Raw genomic sequence first — 19,762 nt, 5'->3', positions numbered from 1 at the left:
TAACTCTCAAGGAACAATTGTTGTTCGAGTAAGAACCACCTGCCTACCACAGTTAAAAAGATACGTAGTCGTAAACAGTGAGGTGTGTGAAAAACTTCTGCATTGTGCATGGTCTTTAAATTTATTACTCCTGTCCTACTAACTCTATTCGCAACACTTTTTGCAGGCAGTATCAGCATATAGTGCTGAATGTACCAACAAAATTATATCTTTGTATGACACAGAGATCAGGAGATATGATGTCTTAAACACTGAGCTGCATGAAAAAATGAGGCATCATGCATGAAGTTTTAATGCATTCATTCTTTACGACAAAGGCACTCCTGCAGTCGAGTAAACTTAAGAAAATGCCTGACACCTGGCATTCTTTTGGCTGATTTCAGCTATGAAGCACAAATGACTTCAGGTGAAAACAGTCGCCGTGTATAGAGCTATGAGAAAGCATTGCCTTAGGGATGTTTACAAAATCGCTTGTCTACAATGCGAAGCAACTGTGCCCAGCATATAGAAACTATCTGGGATATTACATTGCAAATACATTCTGCTAGAGTTGAGTCGTGAGATGAGCTGGTGGAAGTTTACAGTGTTGTAGTTAGAAATGGATGCCACCATTGTTGCATTATTGTTGTTCTTATTATTAATGAAGAAAAGTTGTTACAAAAAACAAAACTAAGAAAACAAAAAGTGTTTGTAGGGATAAAGAAGTGTACACATTTCAGTTATAAATAAATTTGAATGAAATAAAATCAGAGGTTCTTCTTCAGATTAAAAACTTTCAGGGAATTTCATAAGCCAATTTTTAGATTGCTGATCGATTTTTGCAAACAGTACCAGTATTTATTACGTTTGTTACACATGTAATGCATTTGTGTTCATGCTAACATTAATAATCTACAAAAAGTTGAAGACATCTGTACTGCCTTGATACTTCTCCTTGTGGTGAAACAAAATAATATGTAAATGATTTTCTCACTTCCTTAGCTGTGGTGGTCAGTTTTAAATGTTAGGGATTCTCATGGTCCATTTGTTTTGGCCCATCTGTCTTCAGGCTGTTCTCCTTTCCAACACTGACATTTTTGTACTAGTATTGAAAGCACACAACGTTTACAGCTTTGGGAAAAACTTACAGCAACTGGCAAATTTGGTGAGTAGTTGCAGCAAGATGTAAGAAACTGTTTCCACTAACTTGCAGAAGGTACTTCTGCAAGCTGATGAAGCTTGCAGAAGTTGACTTACTGGGAATGTTTCCCCATCAAATAACTTGCAGAAGTAGCTCCTGCAAGCCACTTGTGGAAGTTTATGTGCTAGAGGACACACATCTTTAAGGGCTTTGCAGAAAAACTTCTGCAGCATAGTCAAAACACCCTTGCTCGCCTGCATATAGCCAAGGTTGTTTCGACTACGCTACAGAAGTTTCTCTGGGAAGCCCTTATGCATGCTCCATAGAGTCTCAATCTCTCCCTGTGTGATTTCCATATTTATGGTGCCCTCAAGAAAGATATTTGTGGTCATTGATTTGCTTCAGATGAAGAAGTGCTCACTCGGGTAAAACTGTGGTTCCTTGGGTGTCTGCAGACATTTTTTCATGAAGACATTGACCATCTGGTCTCATAGTGGGATAAATACCCTAACAGTTATTGCAATTACTGTTAAAATAATAAACTGTTTACTTACTTTTTTTCCATCTGTCTCATTTTCATTTGACTGCCTCTTATAATAAGTATATTGTTGTCGGTGTTATCTCCTTTTAGATGGTTGTCAATGCTTTATTGATTTTCTTTTTTCATTTTGAAGGTTGGTGCTATAGGGCAGATGGCTGGACAGATGCAGGCGCAGATGCAGGGAGCCCAAATGGGGCCCCAACTAACTGCACAGATTCAGCAACAACAGCTTTCAGGACAGATGAGAGTACAAATGGCTCCTGGGCCACTGCAGAGCCAGATGCAAGCTCAGATGCAAGTCCAAATGCAGACACAAATGGGTACCCAGATGGCTGGTCAATTACCAAGCCAGTTGCATGCGCAGATTCCTCACATTGCTCAGATACAGGTATTTATTTTAAATAAAAGGTAGGTCAGAAATAGAAACCATAACAAAGTATCTCTGCGAATTGCTTCCTGCCTTTTGTGGGGAATCTCTTTCACTTGTTAGCAAACAACAGGCACTTATGATCAGCTGTTGTTCGAGTGTGTGTCCTTTTGTTCTGTGTTGTTTCTATCTTCCAGGCAGTTTATCATTAGTAATGATGTCTGTTGACTTGTAAGAGTGGGCACTCTAGTTTATTGAAGATTACAGGCAATGAGAATTACTTTGAACTTCACAATAAAAGATTACGTGAATAAAACTTTGAGGCATGATGCCCTAAAGGAACTCGGGTATATACCTGACTTGGCGAGAACAAAAACCAGTCTTAATAGTCTCCGTTCATGTCACTACATGAAGCACGAAAGATCCCAAAATAGTAAAGTGGAGTTGGGGCAGAACAATATTGTACATTGAAGTGATTTGCTTCTGTTGCATTATCATTTCTCAAAGACACACTGCTAATTCCCATGAGGCGTAAGGTGCTAGAAATCAGTATAGGTGTTATGATTCATGAGGGAGTAAAATTCCGATTTATTCATATTGTGGACATATTTATGTCCTGGACTTCCCATTGTTAGATTTGCACTGTTTTTGGATCTGTATTACATTCATAGTAAGTCTTACATGTATTTGTCCTGCAAGGGTACCGATTTCTTTCCCCTCCTAAAATATTCTAAAACCTTGTGTCTTTTTTTTTGCAAGAGTTGATGGTTTACATGTAATACCAATACATGCAAAAGACTTATACGAGATGAAGTAATGTTTCTCCATAATCTTGCAATTATCTCGTCTAATCTAGTATCCTCAGTATCCAGTGACCCAAAAGCAGCATAAAAGTTCCTAGATATTGGTTGCTTTTGGAGAAAATTCTGCAGGTGAACACAACATTCCCATCAATAACATGTTCATTTCATTGCTTTCCGAAACATCCTAAGAACAGACATCTTTAAATGGAAAGTATCAAACAATGGAAAATCCAGAATAGAATAATAAATTGCTACTCACCATACAGTGGAGATGTTGAGTCGTGGACAGGCGCAACAAAAAGGCCGCTAAACAAATAAGCTTTAGGTCAAAAGGTCTTCTTCTGAATTAGCCAAAACACACACACACACACACACACACACACACACACACCACCTCTCCCCTCCCCCCTGCCCCCCTCCTGACCACTGTCTCTCAAGAAAGAAACAGAAAGGGAGAATACTGTTTCGATGAAGTACAGCGTAAGGAAAAAAGTGGCCTTGTCAGTATCTGTTTGTGCCACAAAACTTCAAAGTCAGCAACATCCAAATACAGTGTCTCAAAGGGAACAAGTTCTAGAGAAAAAGAAACAGTTAATAACAAATCAAAAGTTGCATGAATGTCACGCAAAGAGTTCTTTCCAGTAGCAATAGGAGGAAAATCCAAATGTGATAAAAGTGTGTTTCGATAGACAGCAGATCACTCATGATGAAAGCACTCCATAGGTTACGTATTCTATTCAAGACAGGTTTGGCTGTATAATTTGTGCATTATGGTTCATTCCCCAGCACAGATCAAGGAAAGGAGTTCTTTTTATGTATGACTTGAAACAGGATACTATAAAGTTCTGGAAAACATAGCATTGTCAGGATATTAAATAAAGATTGATAGCAATCAATGTCGAGTCCAGTGCAGCAAAAGCCCTATGATCAAATATGCCTTTCAAAATAACTGCTCAGTGAGTGATGGCTTTTGAAAAGTTTAAGAAGAATGTATAGTTGTCCGTACTGGACACTTATAGTGGAAGTCCTATAGAGGTTGAGGTACAGAAATTCAAAAAGTACATCCAGCAAGGAAAGCTGCCACTTTGGAAAAGAAAAATATGGTCAACAATGAAAAGAAAAAGTATGTCTTAAAAAACTTGTGAGGCCTTAACTTCCCTCTTTGCATGTATCGACTTTTGAAGAAACTTAGTAACTTTGTCCATCCATTGCCAAATAAACAGTGAAAATATTAGAATGCACATATTCGGAATCGTGCCTACAAAAGCTGTGTAAATGTTAAATCATGTCTTACAGTATGATATATAAACAATGTGTTTTCTCAAAAAATTACTTTTTTGTGTGTGTCAAGTTATTAAAAAACACTCCTAAGTTATTGTTAGTAGATTACAAACAATAAAATTTATTGTCAAGAGCAGTACTCTTTGTGAACACTTTTAAATATGCACAGCTTAGTAACCTTCGGTATGGCACTAGATGACATTGACCTTTACACATTGAACAAATGTGGTACGAATGATCATATTACAAACAAATTAGGAATTTGAGAGCAGGCCTGCGCATAGTGTCAACCCAACCATTCAGCTTGGATGCTCGGATAAATTTACTCTCAAATGCTACTGATATTAGCAAATATCTTGGACTGTGAAAATATAGGATCCCGACAGTCTTTATTTGGGCTCACTTGCAAACTTCAGTCCAGATGAAACCAACCTATAAATGATTCATCCACTTTGATACCTGGTACGCTTTTCACAACAAATGTTTCTATCCTTTCAGCTTAGGCATCTGTGGTAAATACCAGGTGTTCCCGAATGAATGTCAGTGTTTTAAGGCTGGCTTTTATTACATTCAGCTTAGAGCTATAAACAATACATCAGATAAAAGAGTGACTCAAACAGTTTTGTTTATGAAAGTGCTAGTAATAAAAATGGTGAATAGTGAACATAAAGCTTTTTATGTTGTATAGTTCACAAGAACTGAATCTATTGTTACAGTCCACTGTGCATTCCTTATTAAGTTCCATTGTAACTCTCAAAGTGGTAATAACATCCATAGTGTGAAGACACTGGCTGTCTTGCGAGAAGAAGAGTATGATTTGACCAAGAGTGAGTGAAGAACATGTCGAACAAGTGAGAGTCTTTCATGCGTCGCCCCAAGAAATCATTTCAGAAGACTAGCCATGAATTAGCAATTCCAGTGACGTCTGTATGGAGAGTGTTAAGGAAATGCTTACAACTAGGCCCGTTCCGTTTGTAGTTGTTACGAGCTTTGAAGCCTACAGATTATGGTTTGTGTGCTACCTCTGCAAACAGTACTGAGTTATGCCAGTGATGTGGTACACCATCTTGCTTTCAAATAAAGTGTTGTGGTTCAGCTTCTTCCAATTGAGGAAAGAGCCATAACTCTAATGCAAGATAAGGAACACCACCTAGTTGTTTCACCAAGAAAGACTGGCCCATAAACTTTCTGATGGTATGTGGCACAGAAACATTCAACCTAGTGGAGTCCTGTTGCAACAGTACGATCATTTTCTGGATTGTGTAGGCTTCAGTTATGAATTCACATTTCACCAAAGTGGCAATGTGAACAAACATATTGTGTGTATCTAAGGGTCAACAAATCCCCACAAGATGGTACGGTTGCAACAGGACTCCTTTAAGCCGAATTTATCGGTGCAACATACTGTCAGAAAGTTTAAGGGTCAGTCTTTGTTTTTGGTCAAACTACTGTAACTGGTGTTTGTTATCCTGATGCGTTAAAACTACGGCTCTCCTCTCAGTTGGAACAAGGTGAAACACAAAACTTCATTTGACAGCAAGATGATCTGCTACATCACTGGCATAACTCAGAATGCGATTGGTTAAATGACATTTAATGTGACCACTGGACTGGTCACAAGGGGCTCGATGACGAGTTATTTTGCATGACTTCCATATTCACACACGATCTTATGGCATGAGATTTTAGCATTTGGGATTTCATAAAGGATCATGTGTATGTGCCTTTGCTACCAGATGATCAGCCCAACTATGGAAATAGGACTGAGGCAGTTGTTGCAACAGTTACTGCAGACAAAATGATCAAGGTCTGGGAAGAACTCACCTATCGACTTGATGTATGCCATGTGACAAGTGATGCTCATAATGAACACATGTAAGAAAAACTGTTTGAATTTCTCTTTTACTTAGGGTATTATGTATTATTGTGAGTTGAATGTAGTAAATGCTACAAAGTCTTCAAACCCCGATATTCATTTTCAAACATGTGGTATATCTGCTAAACACCAAATCATTTAGTGCCCGTATCAGTAATCTCTTTCAGTTGTTTTCATCCTCCGAGAAATGCGTTTTGCACTTTCAAAACGATCAGTCAGGACAGGCCTGCCCCTACCCCCCTAACCCCACCCAGACATAACCTCATACTATCTTACTTGAGATCATTTCAACCCCCTGCCTTGTACCAGCCACTAAACTTTTCTCCTAGCAGTCCCAGATCTTACCATTACAGCTGTCCCTGTCCCTGAACCTGTCTCCTTAATGTGTGTAAGCCATATACATACATGTATTACACAAACACAATCTTTTGTATTTCTTTCACCCACACACACACACACACACACACACACACACACACACACACACACACACACACACACACACACACACACACACCCCTCGTCCCTCCCCTTTCTTCACCCAATGTCCATTCCATTTCCCCATAATCCTCCCAACCAAGAGACTTCTCTCCCTATTTGGGTAATGAAAGAAAGAGAAGGGAAGAGGACCGAGGATGTGCTGTGCTCTTATGGATATGATAATGATCAAATCTGGAGTTTTAATTTGTCTACATGTACTGCTGCAAACTTTTGAAGCAGTTGCTTTCTCCAAAACTTCTGCAAGGGTTTCTGTGGATTACTGTTTTGTAAGAGCTATATTTCAAACTGTTTGGGAATCCAGCATAATTTTAGTATTATTTCTCAGTCTGTTTAGTTTGTAACTGTGTACCTTTTTGATTTTGGTGGTGGTGTGATGATGCCAGTTCTGTTCAGTTCGGTTCGGGGCAGTTGTATATGAATTGTCTGTTCCAGGGAAGTGATAATATGATGATGGCAAATCAGGCAAGTGGTTTCGCTGGTTCACGACAGTTTTTAAGACAAAGTCCATCACCATCCGCTCCTTCACCAGCAGGACTCACTGCAGGGCCTGCAAGGTATTATGATGACCTGTAAGGAGAAGCTACAAAAATTTTGCAATTTGGCATTTATGAATTTGTGCATTTCTATTGTATTTTATTTAGGGGACAGTGAAATAGTAAAAGCCGCTGTTGAAATTAATTTTATGTTATATTTTATTAGCAATCAAATGGCAGCATCTCCAGCATTGGTTCCATCACCAAGTTCTCAGCTTACACCAATGTCAGTGCCTCAAAGATCAGTTGGTAAGTAGACCTTAATTTTTACCTTACCTTTGGTCTCTTACCAAACTCAAAATATCTTTGTCGTGGTTGATTCATTTTATGAATTTCCTTCTTGATTCATTACTTCACAAAATGATGTAAAACTCACAAAACTAGATATCACAATTTTATGTTTTGTAACATGCCCCTATGATGATTGTGGTGATGTGAAAATTTAGACTGATCATTTTCTTGTATGTTGCAAGCAATGTAACTACTACAATTCTTTTAAAACATTCACCTGTCCTTATTTCAAGCACATTATTCTTTGATGTATAGCATTGTCATCACCATTATCACATTAAAAAGCAGTTACATACTATATTAAATGTTTACAGCCAATTAAACATTGTTTTTCCAAATGGTATCTGTTTTTAGAATGTTCCCTGTAAATTACAAAAAGTGTAGGTCCTTTTCAACAAGGAGGTGAAAGAATTCTGCCCTCCTACTATAAGTACATTAGCTGCTGAGGGAGGGATGTGAGTGGTGGTGGTTGGGAGTTACTTGGCAAACAACCCGTGACTGCCATGTGTTGGCTGTGATACCAGTTGTCAAATGCTGCATATTGCATGTATAGGAAACAAAAAACTAAGTCATTGGTGTAACAAGAGCTGAAAGGATTTGGAGACCACATGTTGTTGTGTGTGTTACGGTTCCAGGTATCACACCATGCAGTCACAATTAATTGAATAGTGGCAGCTAATGACTACTATTTTTATAAAGGTATAAAAATAATAGATGTAATGGGACTTATACCCATTACCTGCAGCATATCAACTGAATAACTTAATGACTATATTGGGGTGTGGTTTCATAAACTGATTTTGTTGTTGTAGCTTCAGTTGTTATCTAGTTGATCACAGGAAATTATTTTTTGTTGTTTACTCGCAAACAATGGTTCACCAGGGAACGTTGTTGCAGGGTGTGATATACAACCTGGGACCCTAACCTACACAACCACATATATAGTCTCAAAAAGTCTATCCCACCTCCAGGGACCTCTACCTGTAAGGAGAGAAGTTTTAGGATAGGGTGCATACGCTGTGGGGAATCTGAGAAAAACCCGCAGGAATTTTTTAGAATTGTTGGAATTTTTCATTGTTTTAGTTTTCAGTTAAATTTTTCATAATTTTAACTGGTAAGAACTGATACTCTAACAAAGAATATTGCTGTTTCCAACTGCTGCAGAATAATTCTGCAGCAGTAAAACATAAACAAGGAAAAGAATATAACTTAAATTGCAAAGGAAGTGCGTCATTTACAACACAAAACTCACTGCACACACAAGCATCTACAAACAACGAACTGTGTCAAAGGCTTTAGGATGAAGACAATGTAATACCTCATAACAACAAACTGCTTCTGATGAATGTGACATCAAAACTGTTTACATTAGGTTCTTTGGAGCAATTGTCAGTGGGCTCACGCGCATGTGTAGTTAAGTTGCGTGTGAGCAGTACTCCTCCCGCTTCTGGCTACTTGAGTGTAGCAGGGTGTACACGATCCAGGACAACTAGAAGATCTGGGAAAAACCTGGGAATTTTTTTAGAATTCAGGGAATTTTTTTAGAATTCTGGGAATTTTTCGTTGTTTTAGTTTTCAGTTAAATTGTTTGTAATTTTGGCTGGTAAGAACCGATACTCTAACAAAGGATATTACTGTATCCCACTTCTGCAGAATAACACTGCAGCATTAAAACATGAATGAATGAGAGGAAAAATGAAAACAAAACTTAAGTTGCAAAGGAAATACGCCATATAAAATATCAGTGCTCGTACAAGTGTCTGCCAACAGCAAAACGTGTCAAAGGCTTACGGGATACTATGCAATGCTTCATAACAACAAATTGTCTCCGACGAGCGTGACGTCACAACTGTTTACATTTGACTCATTTAATCAGTTACAAGTGGGCTCATGCACACGCGCCGTTGAGTCGCATATGACTAGTAGCTTCTCCCGCTTCTGGCTACAGAAATGTGGCTGTTGGCTGTGTAAATAGCAGTAGCAGCAACCAGCCACATGGTGTACCTGGAAAAATTTTTTAGCATCCAGCGCACGTTGGTCTATCAATTATTCGTCACATTCGAAGTTGATTTCTGAATGAGTTATAAGTTGATTTTTGAATGTGTGCATAGTGTATGTGATGCCTCTGCCAGGGCAATCCTCGTCACATCTAGAAATAAACTTTCCTGCAGACAAAACGAGACGGGACTATATGAGCTGAGCAGAATAAAGCTGAACCAGTGAATGCAAACTGCTGCTTGTTTATGTGGTTGATTCGGTTTGCGAATGTTCAGTGTTGTTATAATTACTAGTGAAATCCGTAGGTTCAGACTACTAGAGTGGAAATAAACGTCTAACAGGAATAACAGGTAAGAAAGATTACGTATTATCTTCTCGGTGTATTCAAGCAAGTGAAATTTTTACAGAAAATTTTTGCCCAGATCACTACATTAGACAGGACAAATTAGTGATGACAAGACTGTTCATTAGAACGAGGAAAGAGAAGAAATGGGGGCATCACACAAATTATGGAAGAGTATGATGATTCCAAATTTATACAAAAATTTCATTCTACTACTTTCCCATCTCATGCATGAGAAACTGGAGCGTATGAATAAAATGTGAAACTATTTCCTAACCTACAGCTGTTTGCTTGTAGTAGGCCAAATAGGTATTTTGTATTGGTACTTCGTGAATTATATTCTGTTGTATTATAAAAATGATCATTATTGCCAAAACAGTCTCGTTTATTTGGTGTGTGTTACAATTACTGCAATATTAGAAAGACCTGTTTTGTTTTATCCAGCACACAGTAACAAAATAGACGTAATCAGATTGAGAAACCACACAGTCTTGGGTACTATTTGTATTAACAGCTTCGTCAGTATTAGACTACATCATTTCTATTTTTCATGTAGCAAAACGTTTGACGAACTGTGATAAGATAATTGTTCTTTTGCAGAAAGGAAAGCGCACCATGTAAGGGTGTAGCAAGATTAGAGAGAAATGTGTACCATTTTGCCTGTCTCTTGTCTTTACTGGTTTTAGGTATCCTGTATTTAATTTTATGTCACACAGAAGAGCAAGTTACTAGCTAATAGGCAATAAAGTGTCCAGATTTTCTGAACAATTCTTGTTCTCCTGGTTACAAATAATCCTATCCAGTATTAATTGAGAGGTGCCCCCCCTCCCACCCACACACACACACACACACACACACACACACACACACACAGAGCAAAATACAGTGGCGTGCGCTATAAGAATGTTGTTTGAAGAGGTGTGGCACTGCACTGCACACTTAAGACCAAATAACGTGTCTTACATTTCCTCGAAGATATGTTTTATTTATCAGACTTTTCATAAAGATGTGCCCTACAAAATGAACTTATTTTTTCTTTACTGCTCTCACGTCAAATGAAAACAAGATGGATTTCTGTGCCTGGGAGCTATCAAGTGAATTAAAATACATTTACATAATTACGGAAGGCTAAAATATGTTACTAGTTTCAGATTTTATTTTATTTCAACATTTCTGGCAGTCAAGCATTAATTGTCTTGCAGAACAATAAAGTTATTTTTGTTGGTTTGCTAAAGAAATTTGGCTTTTATTAAGCTTTCCTGCTGAGGCAGTCAATTTGTTTGAAACAAAGTGGTTAGTTTCAACTGTTCGCTGCATTTAAAGTACACATTTTCATCTTCTAGCACGGTATGGCATTATGTCATAATTAAGGACCAAACATGAGAAAATACACTACTGGTACTACAAGAAAATTTACGTCCCGAAAATCACACTGAAAAGTTTCATATTAGGTCGAGGCCTACGTCATTGGGAATCTGGACATATGTGCACTGTATGGCGTACTATGAATTTTAGTATGGTTCACGAAATTCCGACACTCTTGGAGTGTCCTCTGATCTATTGTTTCTTTTATGACATAATGTAAGAAAGATCTTCTAATGTTTTACACTTACGAACATACGGGCTTCCTACACAAGTGCCGTGACGCCTCTTATCTGGCGCTCTCTGACAACTGCTGAAATGAATCTATTTCTAACACGTCACGGGAAAATATTGCAAAGTGCTGTTCGAAAAGCGTTATTTTCAAAATAAATTTCCTTTTATGCAAGATGAACTATGTGCGAGAATGTACGATGAATTTCTTAAATCGCAGAGTTTACTCTCTTTCAAAAGTCAACTCTTTGTTGACGAGCCATTTAGAAGATCAGAGATTTATGTCAGTATTAAAAATTTTACTGGCGTATTTGTGTGACGTATCTTAAAGTGTAACATGCTCTAAACAGATCAACATTATATGTGAAAGCTTAGCTTCTCTTGTAGCTTATTAATCTTAGAAACAAATATTATACGCGAAAGCTTTGCTTTTCTTGTAGCATCACTATGTAAATTAATTTAAACCATTAACTTTTCTTGTTGGTGGAATTCAAATTTATACTTTCGTAATACGAAAATATGCAGTGTACATGTTGCTGCACATCAAAGATCTTTCCAAAACATGTCGCAGTTTCGTTTTCTAAAGTGCCGGGAAATTCTACACTGCTGTATAAAACCATATTCATTTGAAGGAAAAGGATAAGTTTTACAGTTCCGACGGAAAGTATTCTGTCACTTAACATGGAAAAAGTGTATTTTCACCTGGGAGAAAACGTATTTTTTAATCAGGAGATCCGGAGAAAATCTGGGAACTTCTTTTCCCTGTCCGCGTATACACCCTGGTGTAGCTGTTAGCTGGATTGGCAGTGGCAACAATCAGTCAGATGCTAATCAAAAAAATATTTCTGGAACGACCAAGCTGCCCGATCCCCCCCTCCCCATTTTACAGCTCTCGTGTCAAATGGAAACAAAACGGATTTCCGTGGCTGGGGGCTATCAAGTTAATTAAAAAGCATTCACATAGTTGTGGAGGACTAAAATATGTTTTTAGTTCCAGTATTGTGATTTTATTTTATTTCTGTGTTCTTGACACTTGAGCATTAACTGCCTTGCCGAACAATGTCTTTTTGTCAGTTTGCTAAAGAAATTTGGCTTTTATTAATCTTGTCAGCTGAAGCAGATGTGTTTAATTCCACACTATTGGCTAGTTTCAACTGTTCATTGAATTTTAAGTGCATGTTTTGATCTCCTGGCACATACGGCATCACGCCATAATAAAGAATCAAACATGAGATAATACAGTACTGGTACTACAAGAAAATTTACATCTTGAAAGCCATACTGAAAAGATTAATATCAAGTTGGGGTGTACTTTATTGTGAATCTGGACATACAAATGTGCACTTCAAGCCAAATTATGAATTTTAGTATGGTTTATGAAATTCCGATGTTCTGTTTCTTTTATGGTGTAATGTAAGATCTCTTAATGCTTTTTATGTACAAACACACGAGCTTCCTATGTCATTGTAGCTGCGCATGCAGTAGTGCCTGTTTTCTGGCACTGTATAGCAAGTGCTGAAATGAACCTATTTCTAAAAAGTCGCGGGAAAATATAGTGAATCGTGGTTTGAAAAACGTTCCTTTGAAAGTAAATTTTGTTCTGTGCGAGATGAATTATGTTATGTGTGATTACTCTCCTAAACCACAGAGCGTTTGATTCTCATTTAAAACTTTACACTTTGAGGACCAGCCACTTAGAAGAATTTTGGGGCTGGAAGACCAGAATACATTTATGTCATTATTTAAAATTTTATTGACATATTTGTGTGATGTATCTTAAAGTAAGACAGACATTATACGTGAAAGCTTAGATTTTCATGTACCTGCTCTGTGTACATTAATTTAAACCATTAACTTTTCCTATTTGTGTATTCACACTACTTAAGTGATGTTGCTATTAGCTGACTGCATCATGTGTTCTGCTGTGAATGGCCGATGAGATTGCGTCACATGAGCCATGATTGGTTTACAATCACAATCTCGATTTCAGTGCTTCAGAAAGTAGCGTGCTGAGTGTGGTCGAATTTGAATTTATACGTGTGTGTGTGTGTGTGTGTGTGTGTGTGTGTGTGTGTGTGTGTGTGTGTGTCTATATATATATATAATCTCTGCTTGTGTCTGTATATGTGTGGATGGATATGTGTGTGTGTGTGTGTGCGCGAGTGTATACCCGTCCTTTTTTCCCCCTAAGGTAAGTCTTTCCGCTCCCGGGATTGGAATGACTCCTTACCCTCTCCCTTAAAACCCACATCCTTTCGTCTTTCCCTCTCCTTCCCTCTTTCCTGATCCTTTCGTCTTTCCCTCTCCTTCCCTCTTTCCTGATGAGGCAACAGTTTGTTGCGTAACCATTCAAGGTATTGATAAGTTTTACAGTTCCGAGAGAATGTATATGTGACTTGACACAGAAAAAGTGTATTTTTACTGATAAAAAATTGTATTTTTTAACCAGGAAATCTGGGAAAAATCCGGGAATTTTTTTTCCTTGTCCGCAAATACACCCTATAGGAAATCCCACAATAAATAATGGTGCTCTTACAGACAGCCAGACAGACAGACAAATAGATAATTTTAAAAGTAATTGAGACAATGGGAAAGCAGTTTTAAATCCCCTTAACTGAAAAATTTGAATCGACGTTTGCCTGTTTTTGTCAAGAGTTTCTGGTTATTTTTCAGGCTTAGCTTAGCGGTGCACTTGACTTTCTGAAACTATCTGTACAGTGATGTAGGTCAAGATTCCAGGTATCACACACCTCAGCCATTCACTGTGATGGACCTCATTTGCGAGTAATTGACAAAAAAGTATCAGAATTTTGTGTGACACTCAATAGCATTAAAAAAGTTGCATTACATAGTCTGGTTGCATGATGTAATGGAGACAATAACAGCTCATTTGTTGGAGATTGAGAGTTCGAATCTTGTCAGGTGCTTAAATTTTTATTTATTTTAAATTTTTAAATCTTTATCGAAATTACATTGATCATTATTTTTATTCAATTAACTGTAATTTTTTATTTCTATTCCATTGTCACATAATTTTAGTCACCTTATGAACTTCATTTGTTTCATGTTTTCTTTAAATAAGTCTTCTTCTAATCAGAATTTTTGTGAATATGAATTTAATTATATTTATCTGTTATAATATTCAATTATTTGAAATTTCTGATCTATGAGTTAAAAAATGAAAGGCGAAACAGTCTTGTTATGTTTATGCAGTGATGTGAAAAATGTATTTCTGTTACAAAATGTACAATTTTTTTGCATGGTAATCATCATACAAACATTTGAAACATAACCTAAATACCTATCACTGTGGACAAAATAACACAAATGAAAATTTAAATGAATGACGGGTTCATAAGAAAATGAAATTCAAACAGAATGAGAAATGGGTATAATGGACAAAAATGTGAATGAAAAAGAAGTGATAATAAAAAAGAAATTAAATTGAAAGTAATACACAAAATTAATGAAAAACATGTGAATAGAGATCTCAAGTGACAAAGAATGATAGTAAGAAATATGAGAGCAAATGAAAAAGTTGATATCATGATTAAAATTATGTGACAAAGGAATGGAGTTAAAAAATTACATTTGAAGCAGTTAATTGAAAAAGTCGTGATTAAAGTCATTTCAATAAAGATTTAATAATAATAATAATAATAATAATAATAATAAAACACTTAAGACGTCTGAAGAGATTCCAACCCATAACCTCTTGCATGCGGAGCCGTTATCCTATCCATTACAGCATGCAATCAGACTACATGATGCCACTTTTTTAATGCTATTGAGTCTCATGCAAAATTCTGAATTTTTTCTTCATCAGTCACTCGCAAACGAGGGCCTACTAGGGTGAATGGCTTCAGTGTGTGATAGATGGGATCTTAAGCATCACCATATAGATAGTTTCAAAGAAGTCAGTCGCACTCAGTCATAGAGAGAGAGTGAGAGAAAAGTTATGTATGACACGGCATTGATTGTGGTGCCAGTTGATTGTAGTGTCATCATTCTGCATTTTGTGGGATGTATTTGAAGAAAGACCGCTATGGTGTTCTCATCATATCCAAATTCATTGGGCTTCACAAATGCATAATTGTAAAAGTGGTATCTGATTCTTTTTCCTTCACATACCAGTCATATGGTTCTGTTAGTGTCGGGTCACAGGTTTTGCTAGAGTAAGCATCCCAAAGAAAGCAGATGTTGACAGGTGTGAAAATTACCAAACAGTCAGTTTAATAAGTCCCTACTGGAAAACACTGACACAAATTCTGTACAGACGAATGGAAAAACTGGAAGAAGCTGTCCTTGGGGAAGATCAGTTTGGATTCCGTAGAAATGTTGGAACACGTGAGGCAATGCCAACCCTATGACTTATCTTAGAAGATAGATTAAGGAAAGCCAAACCTATGTTTCTAGCATTTGTACACGTAGAGAAAGCTTTTGACAGTGTTGACTGGAATACTCTCTTTCAAATTATGAAGGTGGCAGGGGGTCGAACACAGGGAGTGAAAGGCTGTTTACAATTTGTACAGAAACCAGATGGCAGTCATAACAGTCAAGGGTAGTATATTGAGCAAGCAGTAAAGGAAACAAAAGAAAAAAATTGGAGTAGGAATTAAGATCTATGGAGAAGAAATAAAAACTTTGAGGTTTGCTGATGACATTGTAATTCTGTCAGAGACAGCAAAGGACCTGGAAGAGCAGTTGAACGGAATGGACAGTGTCTTGAAAGGAGGAGGTAAGATGAACATCAACAAAAGCAAAACGAGGATAATGGAATGTAGTCGAATTAAATCAGATGATGCTGAGGGAATTAGATTAGGAAATGAGGCACTTGTAGTAGATGAGATTTGCTATTTGGGGAGCAAAATAACTAATGATGGTTGAAGTAGGGAGGATATAAAATGTAGACTGCCAATGGCAAGAAAAGTGTTTCTGAAGAAGAGAAATTTGTTGACATAGAGTATAGATTTAAGTGTCAGGAAAAGTTGTTTTCTCAAAGTATTTGTATGGAGTGTAGCCATGTATGGATGTGAAAAGTGGACAATAAATAGTTTAGACAAGAAGAGAATAGGAGCTACTGAAATGTGGTGCTACAGAAGAATGTTCAAGATAAGATGGATAGATCATGTAACTAATGAGGACGTACTGAATAGAATTGGGGAGAAGAGGAATTTGTGGCACAACTTGTCTAGAAGAAGTGATCAGTTGTAGGACATGTTCTGAGGCATCAAGGGATCACCAATTTAGTATTGGAGGGCAACGTGAGGGTAAAAATCGTAGAGGGAGACCAAGAGATGAACACTGTAAGTAGATTCAGGAGGATGTAGGGTGCAGTAGTTACTTGGAGATGAAGAAGCTTGCCCAGAGTAGAGTAGCATGGAGAGCTGCATCAGATGAGTCTCTGGACTGAAGAAGATGATGATGACGACGACGACGACGACAACAACAACAACAACAACAACAACAACAACAACAATCAGCATAAAGTAGGTTTCAGACTGAAATCCTCTGTGAAAACAGATGTGAAAGATATGTGTAATTGGGGAGGAATTCCACCTTACAAAAACACCTTCATAGTTTCTTCTCCCTGTCGTGTTTCAGCACATTTTTGCTATCTTTAGTGGGTTCGTTTATTTTCCTTCTGCAAAGCTGTTACGTGTTAATCTTTAAAGAAACTTTTGGTACAAAATACTTACATTTGTAAAATGGGCTATTATTATCAAATGTTTTTACATTAGTTTGCATACAGTACAGAGTGTAGACGTATATTACTGACCTGGGGCGTTATGTGTTGTTTATTTACGATAGGTCTAAAGTTTCAAGTTTTGTGGTACATTTGAAATAAAGTGGATGTATGCATTTGTTTACATAGCTGACATCGAGCTACTGGATTCTGTGCTTGTAGATTTAGGTCTGCTACACACTCTACAGCTTGTCATCTGCTAAAAGTGAAACGTTATTTTATTTCTCTGTTTATCTGTGTTTCCGACCAAGAATCACTATGTATCATGTTGTTTGGTGCATTACGTAAAGCTTTTTTTGATGCTGAGGTGTCTTTGTGTCTGGATATCACACTTATTTCTTTTGTTTTTATCATTACACATTCATTTTATACAATTTCTTGCCAAACAGTTATCTCGCCACTATTATGTGTTGTCGTGACTGTGTAGTGTTCACTTGTTTTGTGGCATGGTTTTGTGGATGTGGCACACAGATTTGAAGTTTTGTCGATGTTTATGGCGGTGTGCGTGCGTGCGCATGTGCGCGCGCGTTTGTGTGTGAGCGAATAGTGTGATGAGGGGAGAATGAATTTAATTTTAGAAGCTGATTATATGCAGTTTTGGGGTAGGTGTTATTTATATAGTTCATCTATTGTGGCGAAGATGGTTTTATTGCACAGTGATGTATATTCGTTTAGTGCTTTCTTTCCCTGGACTATTAATTTTTGGATGTGATAATGGAAGGGTGAGATTGCTTAAACAAGCTCATTCTCTGTTTCGATCCCAATCCTTGTATAAGCTAAGTAATTGCTTAACTGTTGTTTGTGATTACGATGTTACTGATTGGATCGTAATTTTTGATGAGAGTGAGTATGATGGGATAATAATTAAGATGCTGGAATTCCATTTCATTTGGGGCAGTTCAAATACTCGTCAGCTATCAGGTTTGTTTTCCGAGAGTACTTCAGTTAAATGTTAGTGCTCCATTCCTCAGATTCTGATGACAGCGGAATATTGAACTCTCACTTTGTCTGTTGAATGGAGAGATTACAGTGTAGTTAATTTTATGTTTAATCAGCTGCAATCTTTATTAAAAAGAATATGGCCAAGAGTGCAATGAAGTATTTTAATTTTTTGCTGTTTTGTAATAACTAATATTTTTTGTTGTTGGAAAATAGTTTTTGAGGTATCCATTTTCACAGCTTTTATGATCTGTCATTCAGTTTAATGTAAATATGTAAATTGCATACACCCCTTGATAAATATAACTGTATGCATTAGTGTATGTATATAACTGTAAGGAAGGGAGGAAGGTAATATAGTTGGATATCAGTTCATTTCTGTTTAATAATATCAGTGTTCCGTTTAAATCCTTCCCACAGGAATGGCACCCTCGCCAAGTAGTTCCTTAAACACTCCTGGCCCTGCAGTACCTACCCCAAGCCCCTGCAGTCAGCAGGAGGATCAAGCTTATATAGAGAAAGTACGTCAACTCAGTAAATATATTGAGCCACTTCGCAGGATGATTGCCAAAATGGGAAATGATGGTAAGTCTGCTTGTAAACTAAAATGAATGTTTTAATAGTGATAAAACATGATTTTGTAGCTCATTTTGATTAAGTGTTAGGTTAATAAGGCAGGGAGTTCATGTTTGATTCTACTGGGGCTTAAGATTTACTGTGGCACTATATTGCGTTTCCTTTGTGTACCTTGCGTGTTCACTATGGTTTGAATTCTTCTTCAAAACTATAGTCTTCAACAGAGTTTCGTTCCACTGTGTAAGCTTAAATGTGAGCAGCACTTAAAAAAAAAAAAAAAACCTTGCAAATCTAATTGATATGCTACATTTTTCTTAAGTGGTTTTAACAACTGTTAAATTATGCTAACCGGTTAAAATGAGCAGATATGAAAAAGTAGAGGTTGATTCAATGTACAAGTGCTTCGTTAGGTGCGGGTCCTTGGGAAGAATTGTGCCTCGACCTTCCTCCAAAATGAGAACCACCTTACCCTGCCAGCCATAGGATGACATGCAGTTTAATATTATTTACAAATCTTAATTTGACTTTATAATTTTAATTACAAAACACAGTGTCATGTCTTTTTGCGCACTTTGTAATTACCATCTAGCCCTGAAAATTGTGTTAAAGGAAATACGGTGAAACACTTTTTGCACTACAAGTAAGGTAAACATGCCAGCTATGACCAGTGGGTTGCTGCTGTCACAGTGAAATAATATCCGGAATACTGGTCTTAACTTGACTCTCACAATTACATGCCTGCGTAGACTCATCCTGTAATTGCAGAATATGTTGTGAAATAAAGAGAATCTAAATAAAATTCGAACATCAATTGGCGTACTTCAGTTTTGTTGTGCGTGAATACTTTAATGTCATTTATAAATATTCATTTCCACTGTTGGACAAAAAAGCTAGTTCAGAAAGGAGACTTTTGATCTCTGCCACTTTTGGGCACTGAAAGAATTCACTGACGACAAATGAAAATTTGTTCCAAGGTGGGGATTGAAACCCAGGTCTCCTGTGTACAGGCAGGTGCAGTAACCATCTACACCTCATTGACAAGAGTAATGCCTGATCTCCAGCATAAGTATGGCTGGAATCTTAACAGGAGGCTGCTGCTACCTGGGGGGCGGGAGTAGAAATGAAAACTAAACTAGCAATCTGGTTCAATCACCCGATCACCAATGCACTATCTTGCCCTATAGTGCATGTCAAATCAAATGAAACTTGCATGTACATTACAGTGCCTTGAAGACATAATTCTACATCTACATT

General features: G+C 37.3%; 1 protein-coding gene across 3 annotated transcripts in view; it reads left to right on the top strand.

The window, feature by feature from the left end:
• Positions 1–19,762, top strand: part of LOC124612463 (mediator of RNA polymerase II transcription subunit 15) — a 153,259-nt gene that overhangs the window by 103,812 nt on the left and 29,685 nt on the right. For 2 of the 3 annotated variants that reach the window (XM_047140690.1, XM_047140692.1), the window contains exons 7-10: positions 1,795–2,049; positions 6,922–7,058; positions 7,189–7,271; positions 18,353–18,517. In XM_047140690.1, the coding sequence (XP_046996646.1) occupies positions 1,795–2,049; positions 6,922–7,058; positions 7,189–7,271; positions 18,353–18,517 (640 nt within the window). The remainder of the gene's footprint in view (positions 1–1,794; positions 2,050–6,921; positions 7,059–7,188; positions 7,272–18,352; positions 18,518–19,762) is intronic. The other variant, XM_047140691.1, reaches the window with a different exon arrangement.

The sequence above is a fragment of the Schistocerca americana genome, chromosome 4 (assembly GCF_021461395.2).
Source record: "Schistocerca americana isolate TAMUIC-IGC-003095 chromosome 4, iqSchAmer2.1, whole genome shotgun sequence".
Taxonomy (NCBI): Eukaryota; Metazoa; Arthropoda; class Insecta; order Orthoptera; family Acrididae; genus Schistocerca; species Schistocerca americana.
The sequence above is the reverse complement of the archived record's forward strand: the minus strand, read 5'-3'. Positions and strand labels throughout refer to the sequence as shown.